Consider the following 15,833-nt stretch of genomic DNA (forward strand, 5'->3'; position numbering starts at 1 on the left):
TGCTGGACAGACTTGTACGGTCTGTGCCAGAGCCGGGGTTGGGAGGCAGGGCTGGGGAGGTGAGGATAGTGCTGGGCAGACTTATACGGTCTGTGCCTGTGCCAGAGCCGGTGGTTGGGAGGTGGGGCTGGTGATTGGGAGGCGGGGATAGTGCGGGGCAGACTTATAGGGTCTGTGCCCTGAAGAGCATAGGTACAAATCAAAGTAGGGTATACACAAAAAGCAGCAAATATGAGTTATCTTGTTGGGCAGACTGCATGGACCGTGCAGGTCTTTTTCTGCCGTCATCTACTATGTTACTATTATTTATTTGGTGCATTTTTACCCCACATTTTCCCACAAGAGCAGGCGCAATGTGGCTTATATTAATTCAAGAGGATACAATACATAGAAGGCACAGATACGGAATGAAACAGGATGGCTTTCTTTCTTTTAAACTACAAAAAAAAAATCCTAAGCTATAGGAATGAGGGCATTGTGGCAACAGTGTCCTTTTAACAGCATTTCCTAAACATCTGATTTATTTCAGAAGAACCATTACTACAGATGTATAGAATCAGATTTGAATTTGCCAATAGTTTCCTCGTTCCCATGTTTCTTCATGTGCAGGCACATTTCAGCACAGCACTGGGATCCTCCAAGAGCACTGCTTGCAAAACTATGTGAAATTGGTGTGGGAGAGAGCTTGCAAATCATTTGGAAAATGCACAAGGTCACGGCTTTTAAAAATGGCATTGTGGTAGAACTTTAGACAGTTTAGCTCAGTCTGTTGGAAAAGAAAGGCTACCTTGTATTCTCTGTGCTCTTTCCGAAAGCCACGTGGCCAACTGAAATAATGATTTTTCCTATGTAGTTACAAAATGTATGGTTTATTTGTTGTATCTTACCTTTTTCAAGCAGCTCCTATAGACCTCTCAGGGTCACTGTGTGACAAAACCTCACTAGGTTGGCATAATAGAACGTCCGAGCTATAACACGTAGCCCAATTTGTGGGAGAAAAGCATGCAGTTAATCACAGTGTTTAATCTTTCATATAATAAAGGAGCCTCAGAATCATGCGTGACTAAGAGCAGCACAGCTGCTGTGTTAATTACCTCACCAGTTCAGTCCAAAAAAATTGTTTTCCTTTTTTGTAAAATTAGTAATTGTAGTACTGATGCTCCATAGTAACATAGTAGATGACGGCAGAAAAAGACCTGCACGGTCCATCCAGTCTGCCCAAAAAGATAAACTCACATGTGCCATTTTTTGTGTATACCTTACCTTGATTTGTACCTGTCTTTTTCAGGGCACAGACCGTATAAGTCTGCCCAGCACTATCCCCGCCTCCCAACCACCAGCCCCGCCTCCCACCACCGGCTCTGGCACAGACCATATAAGTCTGCCCAGCACTATCCCCGCCTCCCAACCACCAGCCTCGCCTCCCACCACCGGCTCTGGCACAGACCGTATAAGTCTGCCCAGCACTATCCCCGCCTCCCAACCACCAGCCCCGCCTCCCACCACTGGCTCTGGCACAGACCGTATAAGTCTGCCCAGCACTATCCCCGCCTCCCAACCACCAGCCCCGCCTCCCACCACCGGCTCTGGCACAGACCATATAAGTCTGCCCAGCACTATCCCCACCTCCCAACCACCAGCCCCGCCTCCCACCACCAGCTCTGGCACAGACCGTATAAGCAGTGGTGTACCAAGGGGGGGGGGGGGGCGGTGGGGGCGGTCCGCCCCGGGTGCACGCCACTGGGGGGTGACGCGGCGCGCGCCCGCTCCGACCTCGCCAACCTCGCTCGCCCACCACGTTTGAAGCTGATCACTGCACTTAACTCAGCTGTATGTTTTGCTGGAACTGCTTCAGGGGCCAGGGAGTGCGGTGGTGGTGGTGGTGGTGGTGGTGGTGATCTCTCTCTCTCTGCCCCTCCCCCCCTCTCTCTCTCTGCCCTTTACTTTTAGTTGTTGCCACTCTTTGGTGACTGGGACGCCCCTGCTGGCCCAGGGGCTGCATATGCTGACTCTGCAGCATCCTCAGTCTCATCAGGCAAGGGATCAGCAGATTCCCTTTGCTTGGCAGTACCCAGTGCTGGCATTGGAATAGATTTTGTTATACTCAAGTTTTAAAACATTAACTTGCTTAAATCATTCAATTTACATTTTGTAAGATTTGAATGTGATGAGAAAAAAAAAGCTAGTTGTGCTTTGTTTTCAGCCAGTGTTTGTAGTGCGAGAGCTTTTCCCTCGGGCACTGAGCTGCTCTGCCCTGTGAGTGACACAGCTGGAATGGACAATGGCATTTACCACATGTGGCTTAGAGATGTCACTCTTTTCCTTCCCATTTCACATGCAGTTAGCGCATTGTTCCGTTCTCCTCAGACCCTGTTTTGAGTTGCAAACAGCATATTGCCTCAACTCTGCAACACAGCAAAACCAAAGATCGTATTGGACACTATGAGGCATATTTTCAAAGCAGTTTGGGAGGCTAAGTTCCATAGGTTTCTATGGAACTTTGGGAGGCTAAGTGCTTTGAAAATGAGCCTCCATATAACCCTCCCTATCTTCGACCCCCTAATGTGCCTGAAACATACCTACCTTATTCGACCCTAACATCACATTGTATTTGTTCCTTTACCGGAGTTGGCGAATGCCTTTATGGTACTATGTAAGCCACATTGAGCCTGCAAATAGGTGGGAAAATGTGGGGTACAAATGTAACAAATAAATATTTTACTGAGAAAGATCCATAAGGGCAAGAAGTTAACTGAATGGTGACGATCATAGTTCTGCTGGTTTCTGTAAAGCCTCTTGAGTGGTGACTGAGCAGTGCAAATTATGCATAATTTGTGGTAATTGGAATTTATTGACATGTATTAATTGCGTTATCAAATAAATCATTAATACCTTCTGATAGGAGTCTTTAAAATATTTCCTCTTTGAACATGTCTCTGCTCTAATATTCCTTTTCACTTCTACAGCCTATAAAAACATTTCTTTCTAATCAAGGGCCAGATTCTCTGCTTGCTTTCTGTTCATCAGTCATTTTCTCAGCAGCAGGTAGCTGCGTCATACAAGATGCTTAGTAACTTAATTTCGGAACTGAGTGAAAGGAAAAGCCTTCTTGAGTAACATTAGTAGTGAGAAGTAGTGAACTGCACGAGGACTGGCTCTGTGTAGTGTATTGCCTGTGTTTGAGCGTGCCACAGTGCAATGGTATCTTTTCCCCTGGGATTCACTGTGGTGTTTGTGTGCTCTGCAGATTATGCTGGGGATTGGTCTAGGCATATTGATTGTCAGCACATATAGCACTCTGTCGGTTACAGAGGAAAAGCCAGAAAAAGCTGAACCTGTGCCAAATGACGGGCAATTAGGAGAAAGCAAGGACCGTGCTGAAGAAAACCCAATCAAAATATCTGGTAAGTGGTTTTAAATCTTCTTCTCCTCCTCCTAAGTTTAAAGGGGCTCCGAGAGCAAGGCTGGGCATGTGTATGTCTTCCTTTACCTCCTCATGCATTATTTGAAGACCGAGCAGTCCTAGCTCCCCAAGGAGCAGTACATAGCCTGAGGCCCTTATTACTGTTACAGGAAGGATCTGTGTTGGGGAAAAATGTTATTTAGAAGAGGGTTCAGTAGTTCAATTTATTTATTGTTAAAACTAAAATCAGACTTTACAGTTTATAGCAGGTAAGTCAGAAATAGATTTGGGGAAGGAAATCTGCTGCTGTTTTTTTTTCTCCTGCTGTCACATCAAATGTCTCTACTCCTGTGCCTAATAGCAGATAGTCTGCTGCTGTATGCCAGGGAAAGGGAAAGTCATGCAGTATTTTCAGTAGACAGTAAAAGGGCACCAACGTGAGAAGTCCAAAATGACATCTGTTTCTAGCTCGTTTTCATAATGGCAGCATGGGTGTGTATGCCTGGAATAGACTTCCCGAGCCCGTACGCCTAGCCCCGTCTTTGGCCATTTTCAAGTCCAAACTTAAAGCCCACCTCTTTACCACTGCTTTTGACTCCTAACCACTGCTCACTTGCCCTGTCCTTTTATCCTCACCTCTTTATTCCCTTACCCTTAATTGCTCTGTCTGTTTACCTGTCTTATCTAGATTGTAAGCTCTTTGAGCAGGGACTGTCTTTTTGTGTATGGTGTACAGCGCTGCATATGCCTTGTAGCGCTATAGAAATGATAAATAGTAGTATGTCCCTTTTAGAAAATAGGCCCCCAGATCCAGTCCCAAGCCACTGCACACTTTTCCACGTGCTGCAAGATGGGTGACTGTGTGTGCAAGTACATTACAGGTTCGCTTGTCTATTTTATAAATCCCACATACCTTGCAACTTGCTGAGCTCTACACAGGGCACCTCTAGAAGTCTGCCTTTTCCACGTATAACGGGCTTTATGCGCTGGAAGACCTTCATAAATTACGCTTCACAAACGGACAGGAGCAGACTCTTGAGGATAGAGTTTCAAGTTGACAACCCTGTACAAGGATGCCAGAGGGTGGGGGGGGGGGGAGTGTTGGTGGACTGTGAACCTGGGGGAACTGGGTTCAGTTCTCACTTCAGCTCATTGTGACCTTGGGCAAGTCACTTTGTTGCCCCAAGGTCAAAAACATTGATTGTGAGCCGACTAGGGACAGAGAAAGTGTCTGTATATAATAAAATATAAAACACTTTGGTTGTACCAAGTGCATGACCCTTTAACCCCTGGTGGCAGAATTGGAGAACCGCAACAAACCCAAAGACATAGGTGCCAGTTTTGTAGGTCCAGTAGGTGCTTCCAGTATGAGGGATAATTTGTACTGTTGACCTCCCTGAATCATTGTGAATCTATCAATAAAGGAGTTCTGTACTCACTGGCAACACAGTGATAAAGCCCCAACGTGTATAAATGTTCACTTACAAACCGTTCACGCTTCTAAAACGGATGTAAATTTATAGATGGCCCTTCTGAATGCTGACAGGAAGGAACAGAAAAAGGGCAGTTGAGGATATAAATTTAGAGCCAGTTTGAGCTCTGGACAGAGCTTGTGATTATACCATCTGCTTTGTTTATTAATTATTTGATTACGGGAGGTGTTGCTAGAATTAAGGCTTCCGTGGACCAGCTGTGCCAAAGCCATTTCTGCCCATGTGCTGAACCCTTGCCTGAGTTCTCTTCCAGATCTGTGCAGTTCTGTTGGAATTGCTTGCCATCATTCTGTTTTTGCTCTTTGACCTTTGCCATCCTCTAGCAAGAGGTTTGAAGTCAGTGATGGTGGATGATGTGTACTGGGGGAGGGGACATGGCCCAGATTAACCTAGCCCCGTGTTGTGAACAGATTCCTACGGGAAAGCTGCAGGATGCTGGGAGAGCATTGCGGTCAAATCTTTCCTCCAGGCCTGACAACAGAACGTAGGATTTCCTTTAAAGTAAATTGACATGTGGGGCATCCAGCAGAGGGTCTGGTCTGCACATCTACCAAGTACAGGGACCAGAGCTTTGCACTGATACGTATTCAGTTTCATTTCCTTAACTGTGGTCATTCTATTCTAATGGCGTCTGCGAGTCTTACCCTTTAGTATTGCTTTATTTTAATAGTAAAAGATCAGCTGTTGATATGAAGGGCGCTGAATGACCCCTCTTGAATTCGTATAAGAGAGTATTCGTGTTTGTCTGCTTGCGAGATTAGAGCACCAGAATTGCATCGCTTTCAGCAGGTTTCTGACTTTTGTCAGGAAAGGTCCAGAAATGGCAAATATTTTTTTCTAGGGAGTCCGATTCATTAGTTATTTTTGAGTGTGTACATGCTGAAAAGGTTAGGTTGCAGCAAGATTCAGAAGGCATGGGCTGAAAACATTGGCAATTTGAAGGACATTGAGCTGCACTTCGAGGTGAGATTCCATTGACTGCTGTGACACATCTGCTCCCATGCAGCTGGGCTAACTCGGCTGGAGCTGTCATAGTCCTGCTAGTAGAATGTAAACAGACATCAGTGGGGAGGGGAAGGGAAGCACTAAAGAAAAAATTACTTCAGAGGATTTTGAAAGGGGATTAAAAAGTCTGTAGGACCTCCTTTCGCTTGACTTCAGAGAGAAGCTGGCTATGTTGCAAAGCTTGCTCTGCTGAACACGACACGTGCATGCACACAGCACTGATACTTGTTTCTCTGAATGCCAGGCAGTTTTCTGCATCTGTTCAGTGCCAATGCATCCTCTCGGAAATCCTTAGCATGATTTTTCATTTTTCAACCTTCTCAGGAAAATATTCCTGAGGATTCTCTCTCACCGCCATAATATTCAGAGAGAGAATGAGACTTCTCTCTGCAGTCCAAGAAAAGAAAGATGCAGGCCATGACAACCTTCTCATGCAGTAGGGTATTCTTCTTGGAGCAGAGGGAAGTCATTGGATCCTAGGACAGCTGTTTGTCCTTATCTCCCTCCACATGACTGAAAAACCTGGCAAGCCAACTGGTAATTCAGTGTCAGAGCGCTACCACACTCCCAACTCCAGTCTGTGTCCCTGAGCTTTGAACAGCAGCTGCATCCTGTCATTGTGAGCGTGTGCTGCCATCACCTGAGCACCTTGGCTCCCCTCCCTGCACAGGCTGACATCTGCTTCTCCTGACTTCCACAGGTTTTTAACACAAACACATGGCTGTACTCCTGTCCAGCTGTTTGAGGTTAGGACTTTTCAAATTGCTGGGTAGCTTTTCCTCATTGGTGTAACTGAAAGGCTATGTGTATTTGTACCGCTCAGCGTTCAAGGGGAGTTTTATGGTATCCCTTTGACGTGCAAAGACCAGGGCTGTACAGAATTTTATTAACGTTCCCCCTCCGGTGCTGAAATTATGATTATTGCTGCTGTCCTTTACCGAAACATGCATTGATTGGAGAAATAATCCTCTGTCCCCCACCCCCCATGTATGTGTAGAGTTGAGAGAGTACCAAAGAAAATACGCTTGAGAGAGAGCAAAACTACGTGTTAAAAGGTTGCGAAGCCTCCTGGTAAAACTCATGAAAGTAATTATCCATTAAAAAAAAAGCTAATTAGACAATTTCTCTCAGCATGTGGAAGTACCCAGAGAATCCCAGGGGATGCATTCAAGTATTGTACTAGTCTCAGCTCCTTACATAGCTGTGACTACCTCTTTTTAAACGTTACATTGTGCAGAGCCCTTAAATCATGCTGTTTATCATCTGGGCTCCACTGCTTCTCCTGGTGTTCAGCACCTAAGGATTCTAATGATAGTAAGAGAGTATTTTACCAGCCTGCCTCAGCTCTGTCTTTGGCTTTCCCAGGCGAAGGAGGGGGCCTTAACATTGTAATTTATTTATTTATTTATTGCATTTGTATCCCACATTTTCCCACCTCTTTGCGGGCTCAGTGTGGCTTACAATAAGATATGAATAGTAGAAATACATTTGTAACAACTTGGATATGGAATACATTGTGCAGAGTTGTGCGAGACATTCGAATATCATTAGGAATATAACAATGGGACATCAACATAGAAACATTGGGAGGAGACAGTGGGACAATTGATTACGGGATGAGGGATCTGAAGTGGATGTATGTTGCATTGATGAACAGTGAGTATGGACTCTATGTGTTTTGGTTCTTTCCGTAAGTTTGTTCAAACAGGTACGTCTTCAGTAGTTTTCGGAAGGAAGCTTGTTCGTTAATCATTCTTAGGTTGTGCGGTAGTGTATTCCAAGCCTGCGTGCTCATGTGGGAAAAGGTTGACGCGTGTAGCGTCTTGTATTTCAGGCCCTTGCAAGTGGGGAAGTGGAGGTTGAGGTATGTTCGGGATGACCTTTTAGCGTTTCTGGGTGGTAGGTCTATTAGATCAGACATGTACGCTGGGGCTTCGCCGTAGATGATCTTATGGACTAGTGTGCAAACTTTGAAAGTAACGCATTCCTTAAGTGGAAGCCAATGTAATTTCTCTCGTAGTGGTTTCACCCTTTCGTATCTTGTTTCCGAGGATGAGCCTGGCTGCTGTGTTCTGGGCTGTTTGAAGTTTCCTCATTATTTGCTCTTTGCAGCCCGCGTATAGTGAGTTGCAGTAGTCCAGGTGGCTGAGGACGAGGGATTGCACTAGGCTGCGGAAGACGAATCTTGGGAAGAATAGTAAAAAGGTACTGAATAAAGGGGCCATTACAGAGAGCAGCCACATTGCAGAAGTGCATGCTTTACGCAATGCAGGAATGGGTTCAGCGCAAACATCGGTTCATGCAGTAGATGTTAGCACTCAGCATATTAAAATCAAGTTATCCCAATGCAGAGAAATACAGAGCTGGTTCTAAGGCAAGCGCAATGCAAGAATTTTGCCACCTGATCTGAGGCGGCATAGAAGGGTTTGCTCACCCTCCTGCTTTTGGACAGAACCCCCCCCCCCCCCCCCAGACACACACACACAAACAAATAGACTTGGTGTTTAGTGGCTCCCCCCTCCCGTGACACCCTCCCCCAGACCCCACCACCACCATGTACCTTCCAAAGGCAGGCGAGATGCCCCCTTGTTTGCGCCTCCATACCAGCATCTTGAAAAATGGCGGAGAACCTGACTCCATGTGGTGCAGCCTGGGACTCGCTGCATGGCGTCAGTCTGTCAAACAAGAGAAACATTTCCCTTATTTGGTAGTCTGGCGGAGAGTACCAAATAAAGAAAACTGGCCCTCGCGCTGTTCATTCCAGGATGCATTGCACAGGGTCAGGCTCTGCCGTTTTTCAAGATGGTGGTGTGGAGGCAGGAGCAAATGGGCATTGCTCCTGCCTCTTGTTGGTGGAGGTCTGGGGGACCCGAGTGGATTGTGGGGGTGGCGCTAAACATCAGGTATATTTTGTGGTGTTGGTGTATATTTTTGGGGGGATGGGAGTTAACGCAGGGGTGATCGGGGGTGCTGAAATCTTTTCCGGGGGTCAGGTTGAGTTGAGGGGATTTTTAAAAGGGCAAATACAGACCTGGTGACTTCTTTAAAAAGATATCCCACTATGTTTTAGAGTTAATTTTGCGGTAGAAGCCAAGCACTAAGCCATCAAAGTGGGGCTGTATTCCGTGGCCACCTGCATCAGCCCCAGAGCGAATGAACCTTTTTCTGTAGTTACTGCTGAGGAGAGAAGAGTCACTAGGGCAGCGTTTTTCAACCAGTGTGCCACGGGAGTTTTCTGTCACGCCTGTCCCATCGTCAGCCAGTGACCCAGCATTATAAGATTTCGTCTGTAGCAGCGGGCAGAGATTCAGACAGCCTGCTTGTGCCAACCCTCAAGTCTTCTCTCTGACTTAACTTCCTTCTTCTGCATAGGCGGTTGGTTCGAGTAGGCCGTCTGAATTGCTGTCTGCTGCTGTCACCACTGCCGACCGCTGCTGTTCACCGCTACAGGAAAAAAGGTGAGGGAAAACCAGGCGGGCTAAATTTCCCAGTTTGTGTACTGAGATACCACGAGGAAGTTAATGGATCCTTCTTATTTCCCAAGGAATGTCTTCCGATACCTGGTACAATCACTGGTACTTAGTCATTTGGTCTATTGTAACTCACTCTACGCCGGTTGCAAAGAGCAAATACTCAAAAAAACTCCATACAGCCCAGAACACGGCAGCCAGACTTATATTCGGCAAACCAAAATACGAAAGCGCAACACCCCTCCGCGAAAAACTACACTGGCTCCCACTCAAAGAACGCATCACGTTCAAACTCTGTACCTTGGTCCATAAAATCATCTATGGTGACGCCCCAGCATACATGTCGGATCTAATAGAACTACCACCCAGAAATGCAAAAAAATCCTCCCGCACATTCCTCAATCTTCATCCTCCTAAATGCAAAGGCTTGAAATACAGATCGATGCACGCATCAACCTTTTCCTACACAAGTACCCATCTCTGGAACTCACTGCCTCGTAACCTGAAATCGGTCTACGAAATGACCAATTTCCGCAAACTCCTGAAAACTTATCTCTTCGACAAAATATATCATAAAGAACAACACGCGTAACTCTACTTTCTTCAAGATATCCAGGAATGTTCTTTAATGTCTTTTGCTCTCACACCTTCTTGTACCTAATGCCTTTGACTCTAACACTATCATGTATTTCACCATTATGTACCCAAAACTTGCGGTAAATCCAAATGTACATTCTTTTCTATTTCCAGTATCCATGATGAACTGTAAGCCACATTGAGCCTGCAAAAAGGTGGGATAATGTGGGATACAAATGTAATAATAATAATAAATCTGCTTTAACTTGGCCATACGTTAACTGGCGTGTATTCCTGTGGCAGTTTGCTAGTTCTCATCACAAATTTTAACCAGATTATTGTATAGTGAAAATTGTGTGGTGTTCAGATTGTCCCCATTTGGTATGATCTCATTACTGTGTATCATTATGGGGTTATTTCTATAAATGTGTCTGGTGGGAGTCTGTTGTTAAGGAATTTAGGCCTACAGATCAGATGCAGTTGAAGGGATGTGATCACCAGCAGCGTTCTGGGGGGAGGGGTGATATTTGCTTTACAATTGTTTTTTTGCACGCGTATTATTTGTGGCTAATTTCATTATCTTTGAAGTAAATTGTTGCCCTTTTGCCAACTCGTGTCTTCAATAAAAAATATTCAACTATAAAGATAACGCAATGATTAAAAATGTAATTATTGGAATTTAAACAGAATCTTAATACTCATTTATTAAATAATAAAATATGTAGCCTTAAAAAAAAAAATGATGCTGTGCCTTGACGATTTTTGCACCTTGTCAGTGTTCTTGAAGATGAAAAAGGTTCAAAATCATTGCTCTTAGGGGAACCTGTGGAGCTGTATCTTGAATGGGAATAATCCTCTTTGGAAAGCCCTGTGGATTTATCTGCTGGTGTGACGTCAGAAGCCACATAGCAGCAGACAAGTATCTCTGTGTCCTCCCCAACTATTAGATGAATTGCAAGCCGGGGGTTTTTTTTTTTCTAGGATTCTGTAAAGAGCAAATAATCAAGAAACTTCAGACAGCCCAGAACACTGCATCTAGACTCATATTCGGCTAAACAAAATATGAAAATGCTAAGCCCCTACGAGAAAAACTACACTGGCTCCCACTTAAAGAACGCATCACGTTCAAAATTTGCTCCCTAGTTCACAAAATCATTCACGGAGATGCACCAGCCTACATGTCAGACCTGATAGACTTACCACCCAGGAATGCCAAAAGATCATCCCACACATTCCTTGATCTGCACTTTTCTAACTGCAAAGGTCTAAAATACAAATTAATGCACGCATCAAACTTTACCTACTTAAGCACACAGTTATGGAACGCACTGCCGCACAATTTAAAAACGATCTACGAACTAACGAACTTCCAAAAACTACTGAAGACCCATCTCTTTAACAAGGCTTACCACAAAGATCAACCAATGTGAATATACATCACTCCTCCACACATAGTTAGAACTGTCTTATAATATCTGTTTGTTATACTATTATCATGTCTTATCATTATCATGTTACCAAAGATTCTTCTGTAACACTAAACACCTATTTTCTATTATATTTCCACTACTCATGATGTATTGTAAGCCACATTGAGCCTGTAAAGAGGTGGGAAAATGTGGGATACAAATGCAATAAATAAATAAATAAAAATACTTCTTTTAAAAAAAAAAAAAAGCTGTAGAGGTGATGGAAAACTACAATGAGCCTGACATCGATTCTAGGAAAAATGTCAAAAACTTTCATAAAGAACAAAATTACTGAGCGTATAGATGCGATTTAATGGGACAAAGCCACCATGGATTTAGCCAAGGAAGGCCTTGCCTCACCAATCTGCTACATTTTATTTAAAGGCATGAGCAAACTTGTGGATAAAGATGAGCCAGTTAATATAGTGTATCTAGATTTTCAGAAAATGTTTGAGCAAGTCCCTTATGAGTGTCCCCGGAGGAAATTAAAGAGCTTACAGAATGGAAGGCAGTGTTCTGTTGTGGATTAGGAACTGGTTAAAAGATAGAAAATAGAGAGTAGGTTAAATTATTAATTTTCTCAGTGGAAAAAAAGGTGAATAGTGGAGTTCCGCGAGGATCTTGACTGGGGCAGGCACTTTTTAACGTATTTATAAATGATTTCAAAATGGGAGCAATGAGGAGCCCATTCAAAAATGCATGCAAATAAAACTGGCTCAGCGCATCGGTTCTACTGCCAAATCAACACCCAAAACAATCCCGCAGCTATGGTATAAGCAATGAGCAAGCAAATTACTGCTGTGTTATTTTATTTGTAAAACTTATATTCCTCTTAAACCTAAGCGGGTAACAATAAAACATTCACGATTACAACATATAACACAGACAATTAAATAACCATGTCCCAAAAGAATTAACACTATAAAAATCTAGCTGCAAAATATTAAAAGGCCTGAACAAATAAAGTGTGTCTTCAGAAACCTTTTGAAGTAGCCTGCATTAATACAGTAACGCAAGTAACTGGGCAAAATATTCCACAGGATGTGCAGCCGAAAAGGCTGCCACTCTCGTAAGAGCAATCACCTAGCAAATACAAACAGCTGAATTACTGACTGAAAATAATTTACCAAACACAGTCTGATGAAGATAATACAGAATCTTAAAATGAGTCCTATATTGCACAGGCAACCAGTGCAGCTGTTTCAAGTGGGAGTAATATGATCCCACCTTGAGAGACCCATAACCACCCTCGCCGTGGCATTCTGTACTATCTGCAATGCTTTAATTCTTGCAGCAGATACCCCCAAGTACAGAGAATTGCAGTAATCTATCCTCGATATCACCATGCTTTGCAAGACAGAGGGAAAATCAGAAATAGTAAACATTGGCTTCAAACGATATAACAAACGTCATTGGACAAATGATGTACAAATTACATGATTGATCAGATTCCACTGCAGTTCAGTGCTAAATGCAGGGCTGTGATCGGTAACCAAATCTTCGACTCAGACTCCTCTGTTTTGTTTCACTCCTACTAATATTAAGCTTTAAGATTTTTTGTTCTGGATCTAAAGTACTGGTAAATATAATTTTAGATCCAGAATAAAGATATATATATATTTTTTTTTTTAAACAATTTTTTTTTAATGTTTGGCAGTCGGTACACTTTTGCCAACTCCAGCTCCATCCAAAATTGCTTACAATGCCACAGCTGTGGCTAAATGTCACCATTCCTGTCAGAGCCTGAGCAGTGATTGCCTAAGGCACTGACAGGAACTGTAACATTAAAAAAAAAAGGCACGGTGGGCCTGCATCAGCCACGAGCTCCTTCTCCACCCCCCCTTGACACTGCTGTTCCTAAATTTAAAAAGCCCCGATAGTCTATTGGCTCCCTTATATGCAGATTGACCCTGCCTGGTGCATCTTGTCGTCATTTTCAAGATTGTGAGGCAGGAGCCGAGTGGGCATTGCTTCTGCTTCTTTTGGGGGGGGGGGGGTGCTCGGGAAGGGATGCCACTAGACACTGGAGATTTCCTTTTTTTTTAACCGGGGAGCCTGGTCAGGAGGTGGGAGGAGGGGGCCACTAGACTACTAGGGATCTTTAACGTTGGGGGCAGGGGGGGTCGGAACGGTGGACAGATGGAGGTGGTAGGAGGGTGGCTACTAGACTACCAGGGAAAGTTGTGGTTTATTTATTTATTAAATATTGGGGGAAGGGGGGGTCCAGGTCGGATCGTATCAGGTGGTGGACGGAGGCACTAAATAGGACCTTTGCAGAAAGCAATGCAGGGCAAGATTACTGGGTTGGAAGGAGAGAGGAGTGCCATTAGACACCTCTCAACCAATCCTTCTATTCTGTCCCAGACCCTGCACAAAGTTTCTTGCGCTCAGCGCGGGTGAAAAACATTATTATTTTTTAATTGTATGGCTGTGGAATCCTTAATGTCCACATTGCTCGGCCAGTAAAACCTGTGCTAATGCTTTCTACTTGGGTCCTTGAGTGAGATGATCAAATTTGCAGATGACATAAATTATTCAAAGTTGTTAAATCACAAGTGAATTGTGAGAAATGGCTGGGAGACTTGAGCATCCAAATGGCAGATGAAATTTAATGTGAACAAGTGCAAAGTGATGCGCATATGGAACAATAAACAGAACTATAGCTACATCATGTCAGGTACCATATTCAGAGTTACCACCCTGGAAAAGAATCTAGAACTTTTTGTGGACAATACTTTGAAATCATCTGCTTAGTATGTCGCAGCAGTTAAGCATAAAATTGTTAGAAATTATGAGGAATAGAGAATAAAACAGAAGTGGAGTGGAGGAGTGGCCTAGTTGTTAGGGTGGTGGCCTTTGGTCCTGGGGAACTGAGGAACTGAGTTCGATTCCCACTTCAGGCACAGGCAGCTCCTTGTGACTCTGGGCAAGTCACTTAACCCTCCATTGCCCCATGTAAGCCGCATTGAGCCTGCCATGAGTGGGAAAGCGCAGGGTACAAATGTAACAAAAATAAAATAGATACTATTGGAGATTCTACATGGAATGTTGCTACTATTGGGGATTCCACATGGAATGTTGCTATTCCACTAGCAACATTCCATGTAGAAGGCTGCGCAGGCTTCTGTTTCTGTGAGTCTGACGTCCTGCACGTACGTGCAGGACGTCAGACTCACAGACGCCTGCGCGGCCACATTGGTGATCTGCAAGGGCCAACTTCTACATGGAATGTTGCTAGTGGAATAGGGACAGTGGAGGAGTGGCCTAGTGGTTAGGGTGGTGGACTTTGGTCCTGGGGAACTGAGGAACTGAGTTCAATTCCCACTTCAGGCACAGGCAGCTCCTTGTGACTCTGGGCAAGTCACTTAACCCTCCATTGCCCCATGTAAGCCAAATTGAGCCTGCCATGAGTGGGAAAGCGCAGGGTACAAATGTAACAAAAATAAAAATATCATGCCTATGCATTACTCCATGTGGTGCAACCATACCTTGAGTATTAAGCACAGTTCTGGTCGCCACATCTGAAAAAAGGTACAGCATAATTAGAAAAGCTACAGAAAAGGATGACCAAAATGAGTTCCCTATGAAAAAAGAGGTTGTGATATGCTATGATATATAAAATGTGGAGTGGAATAAGTAAACGTGAATCCATTATTTACTTTTTATAAAAATACAAAGAATAGGAGGCATGCCATGAAGTTGCTAAATTTAAAAACAAATTGGAGAAAATTATGTTTTCATTCAGTGCTTAATTTTAACTCTGGAATTCATTGCCAGAGGATGTGGTAAAAGCAAGTTAGCATAGCTGGGTTCAAAAAAGGTTTGGACAAGATCCTGGAGGAAAAGTCCACAAACCATTATTAACGTAAACTAGAGGAAAGTCACAGCTTATCCCTGAGGTTAAGTAACATGGAATCAATTTCTGGGATACTGTCAAGTATTTGCAACCTGAACTAGCCACCACTGGAAACAGGATACTGGGCCTGATAGACAAGTTTCAAGTTTATTTAAATCTTGATATGCCGCTCAAGTCTGAACTATCTGGGCAGTTCACAGATATAAAGTATCAATGTTGAGAACGGAATGGAAGTACATAAATTCAATACGAAAGAAAGGCAAAAAAGAGGGAGAAGGAACAGCAATCCATCAACATTCAGCATGGTTTTTGCCCCCCCTCTTCAGAGGGCTGAAGGCAGGGGTGGGCATAAGGTAAGCGTAGATACATATAGATTAAAGGCATCACAAAATAGAAAAGTCCTTTGGGGTCTTTTTACCAATCTGTGGTAAAAGGGGCCCTGAGCTAGCGATGGGGACGTTTTATTTTTTTGCCATGCGCTGAGGCCCTTTTTACCGAAGCAGGTAAAAAGGCCAAAAAAAATGGTCGTGCGAAGATTAAACTTACCGCGTGGCCATGCGG

At 43.9% G+C, this 15,833-nt stretch overlaps 1 protein-coding gene across 3 annotated transcripts in view; it reads left to right on the top strand.

Moving 5' to 3' along the window:
- SLC38A10 (solute carrier family 38 member 10) overlaps positions 1 to 15,833 on the top strand; it is a 92,910-nt gene that overhangs the window by 49,259 nt on the left and 27,818 nt on the right. For all 3 annotated transcript variants that reach the window (XM_030208571.1, XM_030208570.1, XM_030208572.1), the window contains exon 11: positions 3,248 to 3,404. In XM_030208571.1, the coding sequence (XP_030064431.1) occupies positions 3,248 to 3,404 (157 nt within the window). The remainder of the gene's footprint in view (positions 1 to 3,247; positions 3,405 to 15,833) is intronic.

The sequence above is a fragment of the Microcaecilia unicolor genome, chromosome 6, assembly GCF_901765095.1.
Source record: "Microcaecilia unicolor chromosome 6, aMicUni1.1, whole genome shotgun sequence".
In the NCBI taxonomy this organism is placed as follows: domain Eukaryota; kingdom Metazoa; phylum Chordata; class Amphibia; order Gymnophiona; family Siphonopidae; genus Microcaecilia; species Microcaecilia unicolor.